Below are 17,451 nucleotides of genomic sequence, written 5' to 3'. Positions count from 1 at the left end.
TGTGTCAGTATGAGGGAGACTAACAGAGCCACACTTAGTGGTACCGCAGGAGTACCAGAACCACATTGGCGATGCTAATTGGCAGGGCAGCATGCAGGGGGTGGTATCTATCTCTGGGCCTTGCACATGCTGGGTATGTGCTTTCCCACAGAAGCCATATGCCAAGCCCCAAACTAAACTTTTAGCAGTGACTTGACATGTATAGACGCAGGTCGATTTGTAATGAGGCACACTCCAACCTATATATCATTAGAAATTTATGTTAAAAAAATTAATAGGGACTGGAGCAATAGTACAGCAGGTAGGGCATTTGCCTTGCAAGCAGCCAACCTGGGTTCAGTTCCCAGCATCCCGTAAGGCCCTCTGAGCACCACCAGGAGTAATTCCCGAGTACAGAGCCAGGAGCAACACCTGTACATTTCCAGGTGTGACCAAAAAGGGAAATAAATAAATAAATAAATGTGATGATTTTTTTCCTCAGAATGTCTGAGATTTCTGGATCTCAACCAGATTCTCACTTAGTTCTATTTCCTAGCACATACCACTCTTTGTCCATCTTCACCTTCAAAACTCTATCTTCTTCCTTCACACGCACTTGGCCCCCTTCTATCATGAACTTCCTAATTTTCTTTAATCTAGGTCCTCTGCCCCAACCTCTGCTGTCCTATTCTTAGTTCTTGCCTCTAAGCTCTTTCCATGGAACAAGCAAGTCTCTGAGTCCCCAGCTCCTAGCACCTTTTGCCACTCTTCTTCCAAGATACCTGATAATACTTTCCCCTCTTTTGTGTAAACCGATCACATTTCTGGACTTCTAGACCTGGTTTTCAGTACTTGCTTTAACCAACATTTTCCAAATGCCAACAAGTTCTCTCTTCCCCCACCCCCCTACATTTAAATAGTGACTGTGCAGTGGGAGCAGAGTTCTTGAAAACCTGAGGCTGTGAGTTTGATCCCAGCATTTCCTCACATTATTATCAAATGATAATCCCTGCAGGGCTGCTGTTTGAGGTCCCTGATGTTACAACAAAACAGGGCATGTGCTCACTACTGCACTACAATCAAATGTGTACAAGTACCACAGCTAAAGTGTGTGACCTCTGGCGGGTGCCACAAAATGAGCAGCCAATGCACTGGAGTATTGGAACGCCGGTCATCATAACCACAAGGGAAAGGAAAGGGGACTTAAAGACTTAAATCTTCATACACATTCTTTCCATAAATAATACTTTAGTATATTTTTGAGCCATACCTGGTAATGCACATGGATTATTCTTGACTCAGTGCCCAAGGGACCATTTGGCACCAGGGATTAATCTCAGAGTTCCAATATACGAAGCATATGTTCTAGTCTCTGAGCTTTCTTCTCAGCCATACAGATTCAATTGTTTGTTTGTTTGTTTGTTTGTCTTGGAGGTATACTCAGCTGTGCTCAAAGCTTACTCCTGGTTCCATGCTCAGGGATCACTCCTGGTGGTAATAAGGGGTCATTTGGAGTCCCCAACAAATCAAACCTGGGGCCCCCAAATCAAACCTGTGTCAGACACATGCAAAGCAAATACCCTACCCTCTGTACTATCTTTACAGTCCAGAGATCAACTTTTAAGGGCATGGAGTGCAGTAATTATAAATAATGAAAATGGTGACATTTGAAATGAGATGAGGCTAAAAATGGCAATCAAACTGTTGGGAATGAGACCTTATAATAAATAGACATCTCTACCTGATATGCATAAAAGCGTGATACTATTAAAAATTTAAAAGATGAGTACTTTGCAAAAAATCTCTTGCAAGAACTGAAATTAATAAAGCCATTATAAGTTAAGGAGCAAGTGAGTGGGTAGAAGAGAAGAGGGGTGGGGAGATTATTCTTACAGTTCTTTAGAAATGCAAATAAGAACATTGCCTGAACATCATTACCTGACTGATAATATAGTAATCACTTAACAGGCATTTATTTAGAAACCTGTTCCAATTCCTTAATTGAAAAAAAGGTCTTAAATTCAGCACTATTTTGGTAGATGGCAATAAAACACTTTTCTAGGGAGAAGATAGCTGGTACCAAGTATCATTGTAAGGCCTGTAAAACTGGAAATATTTTTTACCACTGTTTTAAAAAGTTAAGAATAAAATTAAAAGCTTTTAGGAGTCAGACCATGGCCATGGAAGGAAACTTTCAAATTGGCTTTTTTTTTTTTAAACACAGTAGGGATTATTGTGACTCGGTACAGTAGAGTTCACTCAGCCTCCCAAAGACATTGCAGTTAAATTTTAGAAACCTAGGCAGGCCCAACCAACATGTGCCAGGACTTCCATTGGGGAGTCCTTATGTGAAAATGTCTAAAGACAGGGCCTCTACAAAAGAAATTCTTATCCAAACAAACTGTCCAACTCAAACACTAGATTCTTCCATCAAGCAGGCTTGGGTGGAAATACTAGCTTCACTTCTTACCAGAATTATGGCTAGACAGTCCCTCCCAATCTCACCTCTTGATGGAAAAATGAAACATAGCCAACTGTTGATGAATGTCTTAGGCTCGGGTTGCTATAAGAAAAAGTCATATGTAGGAGGCTTAAACACAAGTATGAGGATCTCACAGATCTGGGGACTAAACAGGCCAAGATTACACACACGGAACCTAATTGTGCCCTTAATATCATTTTGTTTAGGAGCAGAACTTTGATATATGAATTAGGGGGATGCAATCATAATAATAGTCAGGAATTCACAGATTTGTAAGAATTAAATGAGATCACAACGACCATGTGCTTAAAGGAGCACCTAAGTGACAACAAACCACTTTCAACAAACATTTGAAGTAGTTAATAACAAGTGATTAAATACTTTTCTATTATTCTCTAAACCCATGGTTAACTAGCATATTGATCTAAACATATTGATCTAAATTGGCATTGGAATTTCTTTAGGAATTAATTTGCTGTCTTTGTGTAGTTAGGAATAATTTATGAAATAGCAATCATTTGGGAAACAATAGTAAGATTTAACCTCAGGGTAAGCTAAACCACTCCTTAGCTGTGTGGCTTCGGGGAACTCACTTAGCCTCTCAGGAGGTTATTTCTTTTTTCTTTTGAGCAGTGCCTTTAGCAACTTGAAGAAACTACAAGTGCCAGACTCGATATCATGAAAAGGAACTTGGAAGAAATTTCAAATAATTCTCACTATAGGACTGTTTCTTGAATTTCATCTGTCTTAAAAAGAATAATCTGAAAGAACAGTTCTGGAATCAGATAACCTTTTAATATAGGGCATATGGTAATCTTAGCATAGAGGAAATTCTGAACAAACAGGAGCTAAGTACAAAAAGATCTTGTGATATTTTTATAAAAATGGGAACTATCTCAATCTTTGCTAAACTATTAGCATTCATTAATTTACACAGGTCCTCAGAAACTATCTGGAAAATCTTATCTTACAAGTTGAAATTTGACCCAATTAAAGACTTTCTGCATAGCAAAAGAAATAGGAGTTAAACTACAAGATACCAAGCTGAGTGGAAGAAAATATTTGCAGTCAACACATCAGGTAAAGGTTCATTATCTAATATAAATAAAGAACTCATAAAAATCAACAACAACAATTAAACAAAAAAACCTAATCAAAACATGATTGCCACTCATTGCCTTTTTTTCAAATCACAGCACCCAAAAGGAGAGAGAGAACAAAGGAGAATGCCCTGCCCCAGAGGCAGGATGGGATGGGGGCAATGGGGAGTGGTAAGGATACTGGGATCAGTGGTGATGGAGAATGGGCACTGGTGGAGGGATGGGTATTTGATCATTGTATAACTAAAACCCAAGCACAAAAATTTGTACATCTACAACTGTACCTCATGGTGTTTCACTAATAAAAATCTAAAAAAAAAATCACTGTCACTGTCCTCCCGTTGTTCATCGATTTGCTCCATTGTGTCCAATGTCTCCATTGTAACACTTGTTACTGTATTCGGCATATCGAATATGTCACGGGAAGCTTGCCAGGCTTTGCCACGTGGGCGAGATACTCTCGATAGCTTGCCTGGCTCTCCAATAGAAGTGGAGGAATCGAACCTGGATTGACTAGGTTGGCCACATGCCAGGCATATGCCCTACCCACTGTGCTATCCAATCAAAAAATGGGGAGAGAAATGAATCAGCACTTGTCTGAAGATGACAGGTTAATGGTCAAAACGCATGTGAAAAGCACTCATCATCACTTGCTATCAGGGAAACATGAATCAAGAGGGCAAGGAGATATCACACTAACGAGAATGGCACTTATTAAAAAAAAGCTTAAAACATTCTCTGTTGGCAGGGCTGTGGATGAGGTTTAAAGAAAAAAAAGAAATTCATTCACTGTTCGTAGGAATATTGTCTGATTTAACCCCTGTGGGAAACAGCATACAGATTTCTCAGAAAAGTTAAAAAAAAAAGAGTTGCCACATGACCCAGTAATTTCACTTCTTAATATCTACTTCCCAGGTCACAAAAACATGTATTCAAAAAGGTCTATGCACATCACTGTCCATTGCAGTATTTGGCAGAATAACTTGGAAATGGAATCAGCCTTGGTGCACAAGCACAGATGAGTGGATAAGGAAAGTGTTGCATATGCACACAATGGAATACTATGCAGATGCAAGAAAGGATTAAATCACGCAATTTACAGCAATTTGGATGAAACTGCAGGATACCGTATTCAGCAAAGTAAGTCAGAATAAGAAATACCCATACCAGTTGACCTCACTTATCTGTGGTTTATAGAATAACTGAACAGGGGATGCCAAATGTCAAAGGAGGATGCTAGATTACCCTGGTCCCTAGATGCAAGAAATGAGAAGGAAAGGGAAGGAAAGTAATAGAGTGGGGAGGGGGCAAGGGTATAAGAAGATGAAAGGGAAGTAACAGGTCAGGAAGTAACAGGGCCTCAGATATAAGGGTGGTATATGTGTATATATGATATTTATGTATATGTGTATATCTATATATATCACATATATATCACAACACATTTTTACATATATAATATACTCAATATATACAATATACATATCGATGTATAAGTGTGTGTGTGTGTATATATATATTACAAAACCACCAAAACTTAAGGTAGTAGATCCAAACTACAACAACCAAACTTAAAAAGTATGTCTGTCATAGATGCTGGCTGGGGAGTGAGAGGGACACTGGTGGTAGAGTTGGTGCTGGAACATTTGTATGTCTGAAACTCAACCAATGCCTTAATAAAAATATTTTAGGACAAGAACTAAGTGCTAAAAATGGGTAAAGAGATATTCTTGATAACCTTTCAGTATCAATATTGTAAACCAAAATACCCAAAAGGAGAGAGAGAATGAGAAAGAGAGAGATAGAGAGACACAGAGAGAAGAAAAGCACCTGCCACAGAGGCAGACAGGGGCTGAGGGTAGGGGATGATGGGATGAGAAATGTACTTTGATGGTGAGAAATGTACACTAGTGGTGGTTTGGGTGTTGGGATACTGTATGACTGAAATCTAATTATGGATACTTTTGTTTTTTTTCAAAAAAAATTTATTTTATAAAGTAGTTCACAATATCTTATTACATTTAATATTCAAACACCAGTCCCATCACCATTACACCAACCCCAATCCTTGCCCCAAAGCAGAAACAAAATAATCTAATATTTCACTCTAAGTTTGTTTAAGGCAAGCTTCAACTATCACTGTAGTCCCACTATCCAATAAGTTTTTTTTCCTTTTTTTTTTTATTAGTGAAGCACCATGAGGTAGTTTTGTAAGGGTCTATATCACAGTGATTCAACTAAAAGAGTAAAAAAATAGTTTCTTATGTATTTCCATAATCAGCTTCAATGCAGGCTAACTTGAGACCATTGAAGGTTGTGAGGTTAAAAATTTTATTTGTATAAATAAAGATTATGACTAGGTAAATAAATAAATAAATTATTTTAAAATTAAGTGAAAATAAAAATCTACTCTTCAAAAAATAATTGTTTAGATTTTAAAAAGAATGATAATGACTGGAAAGAAAATTCAAGGACAAGGTATCCTAAGAAAAGGAATTAGACACACTAAGGTGATTGAGCAAGGATCTACACTGAAGTATGTGAGCATTAGTTCTAGTAAATGTGGAGCGTTTGAAACCACCGATCAGGACCTTACCCTTGGTCCATATGCCCCAGGAATATCAGGTCTGGGAGATGGGAAGGTGTATCCAGGGTGTCACTAGTTGAAATCATTGTGGTCTCTGTGCCTTGGAAGCAGTATGGTGTTATAGGCATCTAGAGGATTGCCAGTGTATTTCCACAAGCAGGAAATTTCAGATTGTAAGAGAGAGTTGATTTAGAGATGTAAATATATCATGGTTCCTCTAGCAATTTTTAAGGCCTCTAGTCTGAAGCATCTAGTGGCCCCATAAGGCATAGGGGTTCTCAACACAGAGTGAGCAAAAGCTTTTATTCACTATGATCTAATCAAAGACTAACTGAATAATCACCATTTTATCAGGCAAGCAATAAAGTTGAGTATTATTCTCATTTACATTTCTAAAGCAACACAAAAATAACCCTTTTAAGTGGCACCCACTCACTTTCTCCTTATATGCTAATACGTGTCACAATTTCAAAGCCTGACAAGAGAGGTTTCTTACAAAACAATTCCACTGCTCAAAGTTGCACATATTCACCATTCCAATTGCCAGGTTACAACATGAACAAATCAATGACATAAGCCTTTGCAGTGGACAGTTTGTATATATTAATTTGTATATATTAATTTAAGGTGTTACAAATTATTTCAAGACTTCAGCATTAAACGTTCAACTTTATTTTCAGACTTCAGTGAACTACATGTATTACCACCAATGTTAAATTAAATATCAATTCCCTTACTGAAAAAAAGTTCTTTTTCTCTTCACCAAAATTGTATCATTTCAATTAATTCTTGTAGTCAGTTTTGATTTCCAATTAATTTAATTTCTTTATTTTCTATAGTGAATTACAATCCAGGGCCATGACAGAGCTGAGATTACTTAATTAACTTAAAGCCAACTACTCACTTTTTAAATTAAAGTTGCCACATGCGTAAACCTGGTGAATACAATTCCATTAAGAGTATGTATTTATGTTTAGTTTCACCTTTAGTGTCTATTTATATATTTCTATATTTTACATAAATTTTGTGATTTTGATCTGTTCAAATGTTTAGTGGCTCCCTAATATAGAGCATTCTCCCAAAAGGAGAAGCAAAGATTCTCCCTCTGGTTAAAAATAAAGCTTTTTTTTCTTGAATTCCTTTCTCCTTTTTGCTCTTTCTATTCTTCCTTTTTTTAAGTGGTTTATAAAAATAAATAAAGTACCTTTAAGAAAGCATGCAAAAACTATAACACCAAAAGGAAAGCAAGAACAAAAGGGAATACCCTGCCAAAGAGGTGGGTGGAGTGGGATGGGGTGGTGTGGGGTGGGGGGAGTGGGGTAGGGATACTGGGATCATTGGTGGTGAATGGGCACTGGTGGAGGGATGGGTACTTGATCATTGTATGACTGATATGCAAGCAAGGAAGTTTGTAAGTCTGTAACTGTACCCCACGATGATTCACTAATAAAAAAATTTTTTAAATAAAAACTAAAAAAGAATAAAAACATTAAAAAAAAAAAGAAAGCATGCAAAGGAAAACAAAGGCACTAAAACAAAGTTGGAAAAGAAGGTCGGAAAAATAAAATAAAGGGATGTTAAAACCATAGTATATGCCCAGAGATCATCTGTACTGTGAATGGTAATTATAAACTTGGCTCCTAGGAACCTTAGTACAGGGAGGAAGATACTATAGTTATGTGATTCACCATACCTATGAAACACTTTCTTGGTTGCTAGTGGGAAATATTAATGAGAAATCACAACAGCTATGCAGAAGAGAAAGTCATCAGCCAGGATGTTCTTCTAACAGAGAAGAATCTGCTGGGTCTGAGCACTGAACCTCAACACTAAAAAGGTAAAGGTAAAGGCCCTCCCGTTGATCATCGATTTGCTCGAGCGGGCCCAGTAACGTCTCCATTGGAGACTTTGTTGTTACTGTGTCTGGCATATCGAATACTCTCGGTAGCTTGCCGGGCTCTCCGAGGGGGCAGAGGAATCAAACTCGGGTCGGCCATGTTGGCTGCGTACAAGGCAAACGCCCTACCGCTGTGCTATCGCTCCAGCCCTAGTTTGGCAAATATTGACAGGAGAGGTTCATGAAGGACCCCTGAGGACTTTTTGGGAGCACTACCTTTCCCAAATCAAGTCTTAAACTAAATAAATTTTTTATCCACTCAAAGTACCTAGGGTCACTATCCTGAGAAATATCAGAGACTGGAGTGATAGCAAAGCGGGTAGGGCATTTGCCTTGCATACGGCGACCCGGGTTCAATTCCCACCATCCCATATGGTCCCCCGAGTACTGCCAGGAGTAATTTAATTCCTGAGTGAATGAGCCAGGAGTAACCCCTGTGCATCGCCGGGTGTGACCACAAAAAAAAGCAAAAAAAAAAGAAAAACCTTCTTGGGACTGGAGCAATGGCACAGAGGGTAGGGTGTTTGCCTTGCATGCGATCGACCCAGATTTAATTCCCAGAATCCCATATGGTCCCCTGAGCACCACCAGGGGCAATTCCTGAGTGCAGAGCCAGGAGTAACCCCTGTGCATCGCCGAGTGGACTCAAAAAGCAAAAAAAAAAAAAAAAATCTCAAAGAGCAAGCCTGTGTTTCTGGGTTCTCCGCTTCATCTTCCTCCACAACACTGTACTTTCTTGGTATGAGAAATTCATAGAGAGCAGAAACGCCTTAAATGCAGTAAACAGCAGGAAGAGAAGGTTGAAGACCTGAATGGACTTCTGTATCACATGACCCATCAGATCATGTGTCAATTTGGTAAAGAAAGCAAAACCGAGAGTGAAAGCTGCCTCTGAGTGTGTATGCCATGGGAAGTCACCTCACAGGTTAGGGACAACCTTGGCTGTAAAACAACTTCAGGCTCACTCCACAGACACAAACTGATACTGGTGTACACAGTACCTGTAGCAAAACCACCAAAGTACTGTATGCAGTTTCCTGTCTGTAAACCTCTGAAAAAGAACCCAGATGTTCCAAAAGGAACAAATAAACCAAAATCTAACATCAGGAAGTGTCACATTGTCTGGCAATAGCTGTCTGCTGACTGCCAGGTTTGCCAGACATTGTTTACCAAGGGAAAGGATTCATCAGAACTTACCCCTCTAACTACAACCTGATTCTCTGCTTACTTTTCATCATGAGTCAGTCCTCTGGATCTCCATCTTCTGCTCTCTGCAGCAGAGCTCCAGGAGATAAATGCTTACAATTTCTCAAGTTCTGCCTTGAGAAGTCTTACCCAATAGAACTCCTAGTGTATCTCCCTAAGAAGACCTTTTTTCCCCTTTAATGCCTTTGTGTGATCATCTGCTAGCTAGCTCCTTAAGTCTTAAAGAATAGTTACTCAGGTTAACTCTTGGTATATAGTTTAGAGGCTTGACTAATGATGTAGAGAAAACAAATGAAGGACTTCTCAGTTATTTTCACTTCTTCATGGAGAAACATACTTAGAGAGTGTAGATAAACTCTACTGCTACCAGACAAATGGGGTGAACACTGGTAGCATTTTGTCTAGCCAAGTCTCACAATGGAGACATTACTGGTACCTGCTCAAGCAAATTGATGAACAATGGGAGGACAGTGCTACAGACAATGCATGTATTTCTTTGGAGGACTTAACTCTCTGTGACATATCATCTTTGAGTGGCACCTGTCACCCATTATGAGGCCTAGACACATGTGATCTTCTTAGCATGGACAAGCAGGTGCCACGTCACAGAACTGTTTGGAGGTCTCATTGGATTTTGTTTGTTGATTTTCTATGCCTGGGATAAAACCCAGGCCATCACACATCTGAAACATATGCTCCATATTCCGCTGACCCATATTTCAGACTCTTGAGTCATATGTAAAAAGAGGAAGTGGTCAATGTTACCCACGATACACAAAGAATGGTCATTTCTTCCTAAGGTTGACCACATCCTAGGTCTCCATGTGCTCTCAATGTTCTTTATTTCATTTTATTTTTAATATGGAATGCTTCACGAATTTGCGTGTCATCCTTGCACAGGGGCCATGCTAATCTTCTCTGTATCATTCCAATTTTAGTATGTGTACTGCCGAAGCGAGCACTCAATGTTCTTTTTTTTAAAGTCTAGTACTTCAGCATGTTTCAGCCTGTGCAATACAGTACCTCCCCAAGAAACTCTGACTATGCTAGGAGTGCTTGTAGTCAATATTGCTGACAGATCTGTAATGTCAATGATCAAGCTAAATTAGAAAATTCAACTTAGTGAAACCAAAAAATATATATAATGATATAGCCAGCATGATCCGACAAAATATTTGAATGCCTGACATTGTATTATTCCAACATGCCAACAATTATGATATCATTTTGTTATGTTTTACTGTTCATTGTTACCTGATAAAAATTGTCTGGACTTTATCAATTTTATGGACTGCAGAACTTAACTTTCTTTCAGATTTCTAAAATCTGACTTTGGGGGAGGCATTTTTGCATATGCCAAACCACATTTACCCTGTAATCCAACAGTACTATTACCCATCTTACTGTCTCTCTCACTCCCTCGCTGTACCTCTTTTTTCTTGCTCCTTTTTGCTCTCTCTCTCTTTCATTATATTCTCCCTTTTCTTCTCTTCCCCTTCCCCTCTATCTCTTCTCTCCTTCTTCTTCCTTTATTTTCTTCTCTCTACTTCTTTCAACCCTCTATCCATCTTCTTTTATCTCCCACTCTCCCTCTCTTTCTCTGTCTTTTATCCTCTGCCTCTTCCTCCTCTTTCCTCTCTCTCTCTCCTTCTCTCTCTTCTCCCTTCTCTCTCTTCCTTCTCCCCTTCCTTCATCTCTCATCTCTCATTTTCTCTCCCCTTTCTCCCTCTCTCATTTCTCATTCCCTCTCTCCTCTCTTTCCCTCTCCTTTCCCTCTATTCCTCTCTCCCCCTTCTCTCTTTCATAGCACAATAGGGAGAAATTTAGTTATAAGATGGCTAGGAGATTTATTTTGTGTCATAGTTACATACATTGTAAATTAGAGAAAACAGTGATTACTAACTTGAAAAGATTGTTTTAAAATTTAAATGGGAAAATACATATTAGGTTTATAGTGCATAATGACATCAATCCTAGTAAACAGTCAGTACTCAATTCTTAACTAAGCTGCGAAGAATTAATGAAGAGTTGGGTTCTGTGACAGACCAACTTACACATAACAGACATTTAGAGCAAAGGACCAGAGGGCTTGTACAGTGGATAAGGACCGTGCCATAGATTAGATACTGCTGACCTGGGTTCATTTCTAGCCCTGTATATAATCTTTGGTATGATCCCTGTGCAGAGTCAGAAGTAAGGCCTGTGCTCTGCTGGATATGCCCGCCCAAACAAAAAGGTAGACATTTAAAACAAACAAAAAGGTAGACACTTAAAACAAAGACACAGAGGCTGGAGCAATAGCACAGTGGGTGGGGCATTTACCTTGCGCGCGGCCGACCTGGGTTCGATTCCCAGCATCCCATATGGTCCCCTGAGCACTGCCAGGGGTAATTCCTGAGCGCAGAGCCAGGAGTAAACCCTGTGCATTGCCAGGTGTGACCCAAAAAGAAAAAAAAAAAAAAAAAAAAAACCAACCCAAAGACACAGTGGCCTCACAGTGGCCTCACAGAGGCCAGGCCACCAAAGCCTCACAGGTTCTAAGAGGTATCCAGATTCTCATTCTCTGAGTGTTTCTTTTCCAGTCGTCTCCCTTCACTCCATTCACCACACTGTCTTCTAAACAAGCAAATAAATGTCCTCTTCTATGCCAAGAATCTGAATTATTTAGTTCTCATTTTACAGAGGATCTTTACCAAGTGAAGACCTAAGTTTTCTTACCCCCTCAAAATATCTAGCTTCTAATCTTTAAAATGGTAACATTTATTCTGTCTAGTTATACCGAGAGCAATAGTTTCTAGACCCCAGTCAGAAGCGTGGTATTCTTGTTATGTTTTTCCACATTCATTTTTTGGAAAATATCATAAAGTAACATTTTTATTTACATGACTTAAATATTAATAATAGTTTATTGTAGCAACATTGATTTGTAGTGTGCATGCATGTGAACATATATATGCATCTATTTGTGTTAATATATGTGTGTAGGTGTTTTTCAAATATACAACATTGTAATTCCGTATCTGTAGATTCCATATAACACCATCAAAAAAGTCTAGTTTCCATGCATCACCAAATAGTTAATCCCTCTTTGCCATTTTAACCGTCTTTAGGCCCCTTTCTCCCATGTTAAATAAACTTACTTTCCAAATTTAAATAACCATATTCTAAAAGAATTCTCTATTGTTTATTTATTGTTATTAGCAAAATAGTATTACCATATTTTCACTATTTTAAGGTTACTTAACTTTTGAATTTACTTCAAATTTTTTTTTTTGAAAATAAAAAGTATACTACCTAGCATGGAGTTGGGAAGTGCATCATGATTTGGAAAGTGTGAACCCTAAAAATACTCTTTAGGGCCAGAGAGATAGTGCAGGAGGTGGGGCACTTGCCTTGCATGTGGCTTTGGTGATTACAACCCTGGTTCAAATCTCTAGCACTGCATGTGGTCAGTCCCCTGAGCACCAGCAGTGTGTGTGTGTGTGTGTGTGTGTGTGTGTGTGTGTGTGTGTGTGTTTTGGGAGCAGTGGGGTTGTTCCTGAGCACAGAACCATGAGTAGCATCCGAACATCACCACTGGGTATGGCTCAAAAACCCTCCCACCACGCCATGGCCTTTGTTATATACCCCCAGAGGCTGTAATGAGGATAAAATGGGAGAAATTTTATGGTATTTGTATAGTAGGAAGTTGATACTATAGGTTGGGAGTGGGTGTGGATGAAGATGAGCATACGTTGATGGGATCAGGTTAGAAGTATGACAATAAGGAGAGTTCAGAGACAAGATGGTGGGGGGGTGGAGCTTAGCAGTGTCTTGCATCTGGCACTAATATTGCTCCATAGCACTGAGAGAAATGGCTCCTTTTTATTTAATTGAATTGTACTCTGCCAATATTATGCTAACATAAACGAAAAAAAAAAAGAAAATCAAAAAATGTTAGGGATCACAAAATTGGGGTTACCACCAAGAAATGCATTTTAACTAATGGATCCAGTTTTATACAGTGTCTGAAACTTAAGAACAATTTCCTATCCTCATTCCCAGTGTTAACTTTGACCTTTGAATGAACAAAAATAAATCAGGATTCTCTACATTCCACTGTGCTTTTATTTAGAAAAATAATTTCACAAAATTTTAGATAAAAATGTAGCACAGGCACATAAAAATCTGTGTTGAAGTTCAAAGACTACATCGAGCTCACGTGTTGGGTAAATAAAAAAGCCCATGACATCACTTGAAGGGATACATGTTTTATTGTTAACTATAAAGAGTTTCTGTGCGCAGCAGGTATACGAAAACAACCTGATTTGAAATTCTTGTAGGACAACAAGAACTGCTTTATCACCCCCTTCATTAAATATCCACCATGTATCTATGATTCCGCAGTAAAAACATTCTCTACTCAAGAGATGGCAGATCAAGGTGGCAGCACATCTTAGAAAGCCAGTTCACCTGGAAGAAACCTGAATGCCCAAGAACAGATGACTGGTTAAAGAAACTTTGGTACATCTACACAATGGAGTACTATGTAGCTCTTAGAAAAGATGAAGTCATGAAATTTACATACAAGTGGTACAATATGGAAAGTATCATGCTAAGCGAAATGAGTCAGAAAGAGAGGGATAGACATAGAAAGATTGCATTCATCTGGGGGATATAAAGTAACAAAGTATGAGATTAATACCCAAGAATAGCTGAGATCAGCACCAGGAGGATTACTCCATAACTTAGAGGCCAGCCGGGTATCCTAGAGGAAAGGGCAGTTCAGATAGAGAAGGGAGCACCAAATAAAGGATGTTTGGAGGATCCTCCCAGGAGGGGAGATGCATGTCGAAAGTAGACTATGGACTGAACATGTTTGCCACTCAATGCCTCTTTTGCAGACCACAACACCCAAAAGGAGAGAGAGAACACAGGGGATTGCCCTGCCACAGAGACAGGGGGGATGGGGGGATGGGGGTGGGAGGGATATTATCCATGGTGGTGGAAAATGGGCACTGGTGGAGGGATGGGTATCTGATCATTGTATAATTGAAACCAAAGCACAAAAAATTGTAAATCTACAACTTTAAAAAAAATAAAATAAAATAAAGGGGGAAAAAAAAAAGAAAGAAACCCAGTTCATTTATTGTCTGTTGAGCTACTAAGCAGGTTCCCTCTACCATGTCACTTTTCGTATTACACACTGAGGCCACGTGTCTCAGGTCTATGACTGAAAGAAACCTGCTTTTCTACAAATCTCTAGTGAAGGTAAAACTTGCTGGGATTGCACCAAGCTTGTATTCTTTTAGGATGTCTCCTTGCTTTTAATATGAATGGGTAGTTTTCAGCCACAGATGCTATTTAATAAGATTTAAGCCTTATTAATTACTATTTTACAATATTTTAATAATTATTTATTTAATAATTATATTTGATAATTTTATTATTTTAATAATCAATTAAATATAAATATATTTAATTATGGGCTGGAGCGATAGCACAGCGGGTAAGGCGTTTGCCTTGCAAGTGGCCAATATGGCTGACCCGAGTTCGATTCCTCTGCCCCTCTCGGAGAGCCCGGCAATCTACCGAGAGTATCTCGCCCTCACGGCAAAGCCTGGCAAGTTCCCCGTGACGTATTCAATATGCCAAACACAGTAACAACAAGTCTCACGATGGAGATGTTACTGGGCCTGCTCAAGCAAATCAATGAATAATGGGAGGACCGTGACCATGATATTTAATTAAATATAATGAAATTATTTACTAATGAATAATTATTGTTTGTTATAATAGACAATTATTTATAAATAAACAATTTTTTCTTTTAAAATGATCATTTATATTTATCAAACATAAATATAAATAATAAAAATAAATGAATGATACTATTTATTAAAATAATTAAATATAATTAAATATAATTATAATATTTAATAATTATTATATTATAAAATTATAAAATAATGGGGCTGGAGCACATACTGCCATGTAAGTACCACTCCCTAACCAATTGCGCCACTGGAGCCCCACGGCAAAGCCTGGCAAGCTACCCGTGACGTATTCAATATGCCAAACACAGTAACAACAAGTCTCAAAATGAAGACATTACTGGGCCCACTTGAGCAAATTGATGAACAACAGAAGAACAGTGCAGTGCTGTGGGGCTGGAGCGATAGCACAGCGGTAGGGCATTTGCCTTGCACACAGCCAGCCCGGTTGGCCGGAGTTCAACTCTTCCGTCCCTCTTGGAGAGCCCAGCAAGCTACCGAGAGTATCTTGCCCGCACAGCAAAGCCTGGCAAGCTATCCGTGACATATTCGATATGCCAAACACAGTAACATGTTCCACAATGGAGAAGTTACTGGGCCCGCTCAAGCTAATCAATGAACAATGGGAGGACAGTACAGTGCTGTATAAAACAATATTTTCTAATAAGGACGTGTGGCCACCCACCTAGGAGATTGTCAGACTTCTTCGTCAAAACCCTGAACAAACGGTTTGAGACTCTTCATGTCCCTGGAGCAAGCAGATGCCACTTGGGCTACCCTAGCACTCAACAGAGACAAATGGAGACACTACTGGCACCTGCTCGAGCAAATCGAAGATCAACGGGATGACAAGTGATACAAGCGATACAATTACTATTTTACTTGATTATGCTAAATAAAATGCATCTGTCTTTAAAGTTAAAAAATCACTTCACTCTATTAGCCATACATTTATTTGATCTCCAAGAGTTGCAGCAAGTTAAAAGAAAAGAAGACAAAAATCATTTAGCATTCTGTAACTATCCCTAATGCAGCCATATGCCATCCAATTTAATGACTAAGTAAAAATAAGCTACTTGAATGCATATATCTAAGGTTTAAATGCACATCTATTCTTAAATGTTTGGGGTTTTTATGTGTATTTAAATGTATCTTTATTTCTGTTACAGAAGATAATACAGAGATTTAATACACATCTTCCTTTTATTTGCATGTTACAATATTTCCTATAAATCAGACTTTCTCTACAGATATCTAGAAACATTGTAATATTATATTATATTTATTATTTGTAATATTATATTTATTATTTGACAAAAGTGAAAAATTAGTCAAACAGTATCACATTGATTTAATAGAAAACACTGAAGAGAGTCCACATTGATCAGCTCGTAACTGTAACATATTTTTCAGAAACCCGATATTATGTATGACCATAATTTATAGCATAACATATAAAGAAATGCAACATACCTCACATTAGAATCAAGCTCGTCCATAACAGGATATCAGCATGGGTGAGTTGGATTTCAGTGCCCACAGAGTCCTAGGATGGAAGAATAAAATAGAGTTTAGGTGAAAAGGTAACATAGGAAAATAAATTTCTTGTTACTAAAAAAGGTAGCCAAATGATGAAGTAATGTGTTTCCTACTTATTCCTACAGAAAAAAAAAAAACAGAAGAAGCTAATGACAATGAATTACAGCTTAGGTGAGTATTGATAGTTTTTAAAAAAATGTTATGAATCTCCTGGAGATGAAAACATCCGGTATCTCTTTTTACTTTTTACTCTATGCTAATAAGTTTGTCATTTTTAACTCTTCCTGGAAACAGCTTATTTATATGATCTGCATGAGGATGTTCGCTAGTAATAGCTGATGACCATATTGTTGTTCTGATTAAAATAGTGCATGCATAACTGAAAAATTGCCATTCATGTTGCTTTTTATAAGGTATTTTAGTCCTTTCTAAAGCTTTTTTTGATAATCATAGTACTCATTTTTGTGTGGGTAATCATAACTCGTTGACAACATAATGAACTCTCGAGAACTATTTAGAAAAAACACCAGTGGAGCAATGAAAATGGACTTTTGCTTAAATTTGCTGATGACTGTCTCTTCTCTCTTTACCTGAGAAAAAGGTCTCAGCTTTCAAGTTTGCAAATGCCCTCCCTCTGCCTCAAATCCTAGTGCCAGTGAGGATCACATGACTAGAAACTGACCCTAAGGGCATTGGTACATGTCTTCCCCAAAACATCCACCAGCTAAATACATGAAAACTTCTGTTTGCGTCGCTGTTGCTAAACTGATAAAAGTTGCATCTGTTGCCTCTGATGACAATTTGTTGTGTTTCATCTCCCTGACACTTTGTGGTGAGATCCTATCTGAGAAAGAGGCTAACACAAAGAATGCAGAGTTATAAAAGAATTCAATGTCCTGCTGACACAA

General features: G+C 38.3%; 1 protein-coding gene and 1 non-coding gene across 5 annotated transcripts in view; both read right to left on the bottom strand.

Annotated features, from left to right (window-relative positions):
* Positions 1-17,451, bottom strand: part of HTR4 (5-hydroxytryptamine receptor 4) — a 211,990-nt gene that overhangs the window by 176,236 nt on the left and 18,303 nt on the right. For all 4 annotated transcript variants that reach the window (XM_056124494.1, XM_056124495.1, XM_056124492.1 and 1 more), the window contains exon 2: positions 16,478-16,550. In XM_056124494.1, the coding sequence (XP_055980469.1) occupies positions 16,478-16,503 (26 nt within the window). In that variant the 5' untranslated portion in view covers positions 16,504-16,550. The remainder of the gene's footprint in view (positions 1-16,477; positions 16,551-17,451) is intronic.
* On the bottom strand, positions 10,107-10,213 carry LOC130033245 (U6 spliceosomal RNA). Its single transcript, XR_008793946.1, has one exon. It is a non-coding gene; the product is annotated as a U6 spliceosomal RNA (small nuclear RNA).

This window comes from Sorex fumeus, unplaced genomic scaffold (genome assembly GCF_029834395.1).
Source record: "Sorex fumeus unplaced genomic scaffold, SorFum_2.1 ptg000051l, whole genome shotgun sequence".
NCBI classification, from domain to species: Eukaryota; Metazoa; Chordata; class Mammalia; order Eulipotyphla; family Soricidae; genus Sorex; species Sorex fumeus.
The sequence above is the reverse complement of the archived record's forward strand: the minus strand, read 5'-3'. Positions and strand labels throughout refer to the sequence as shown.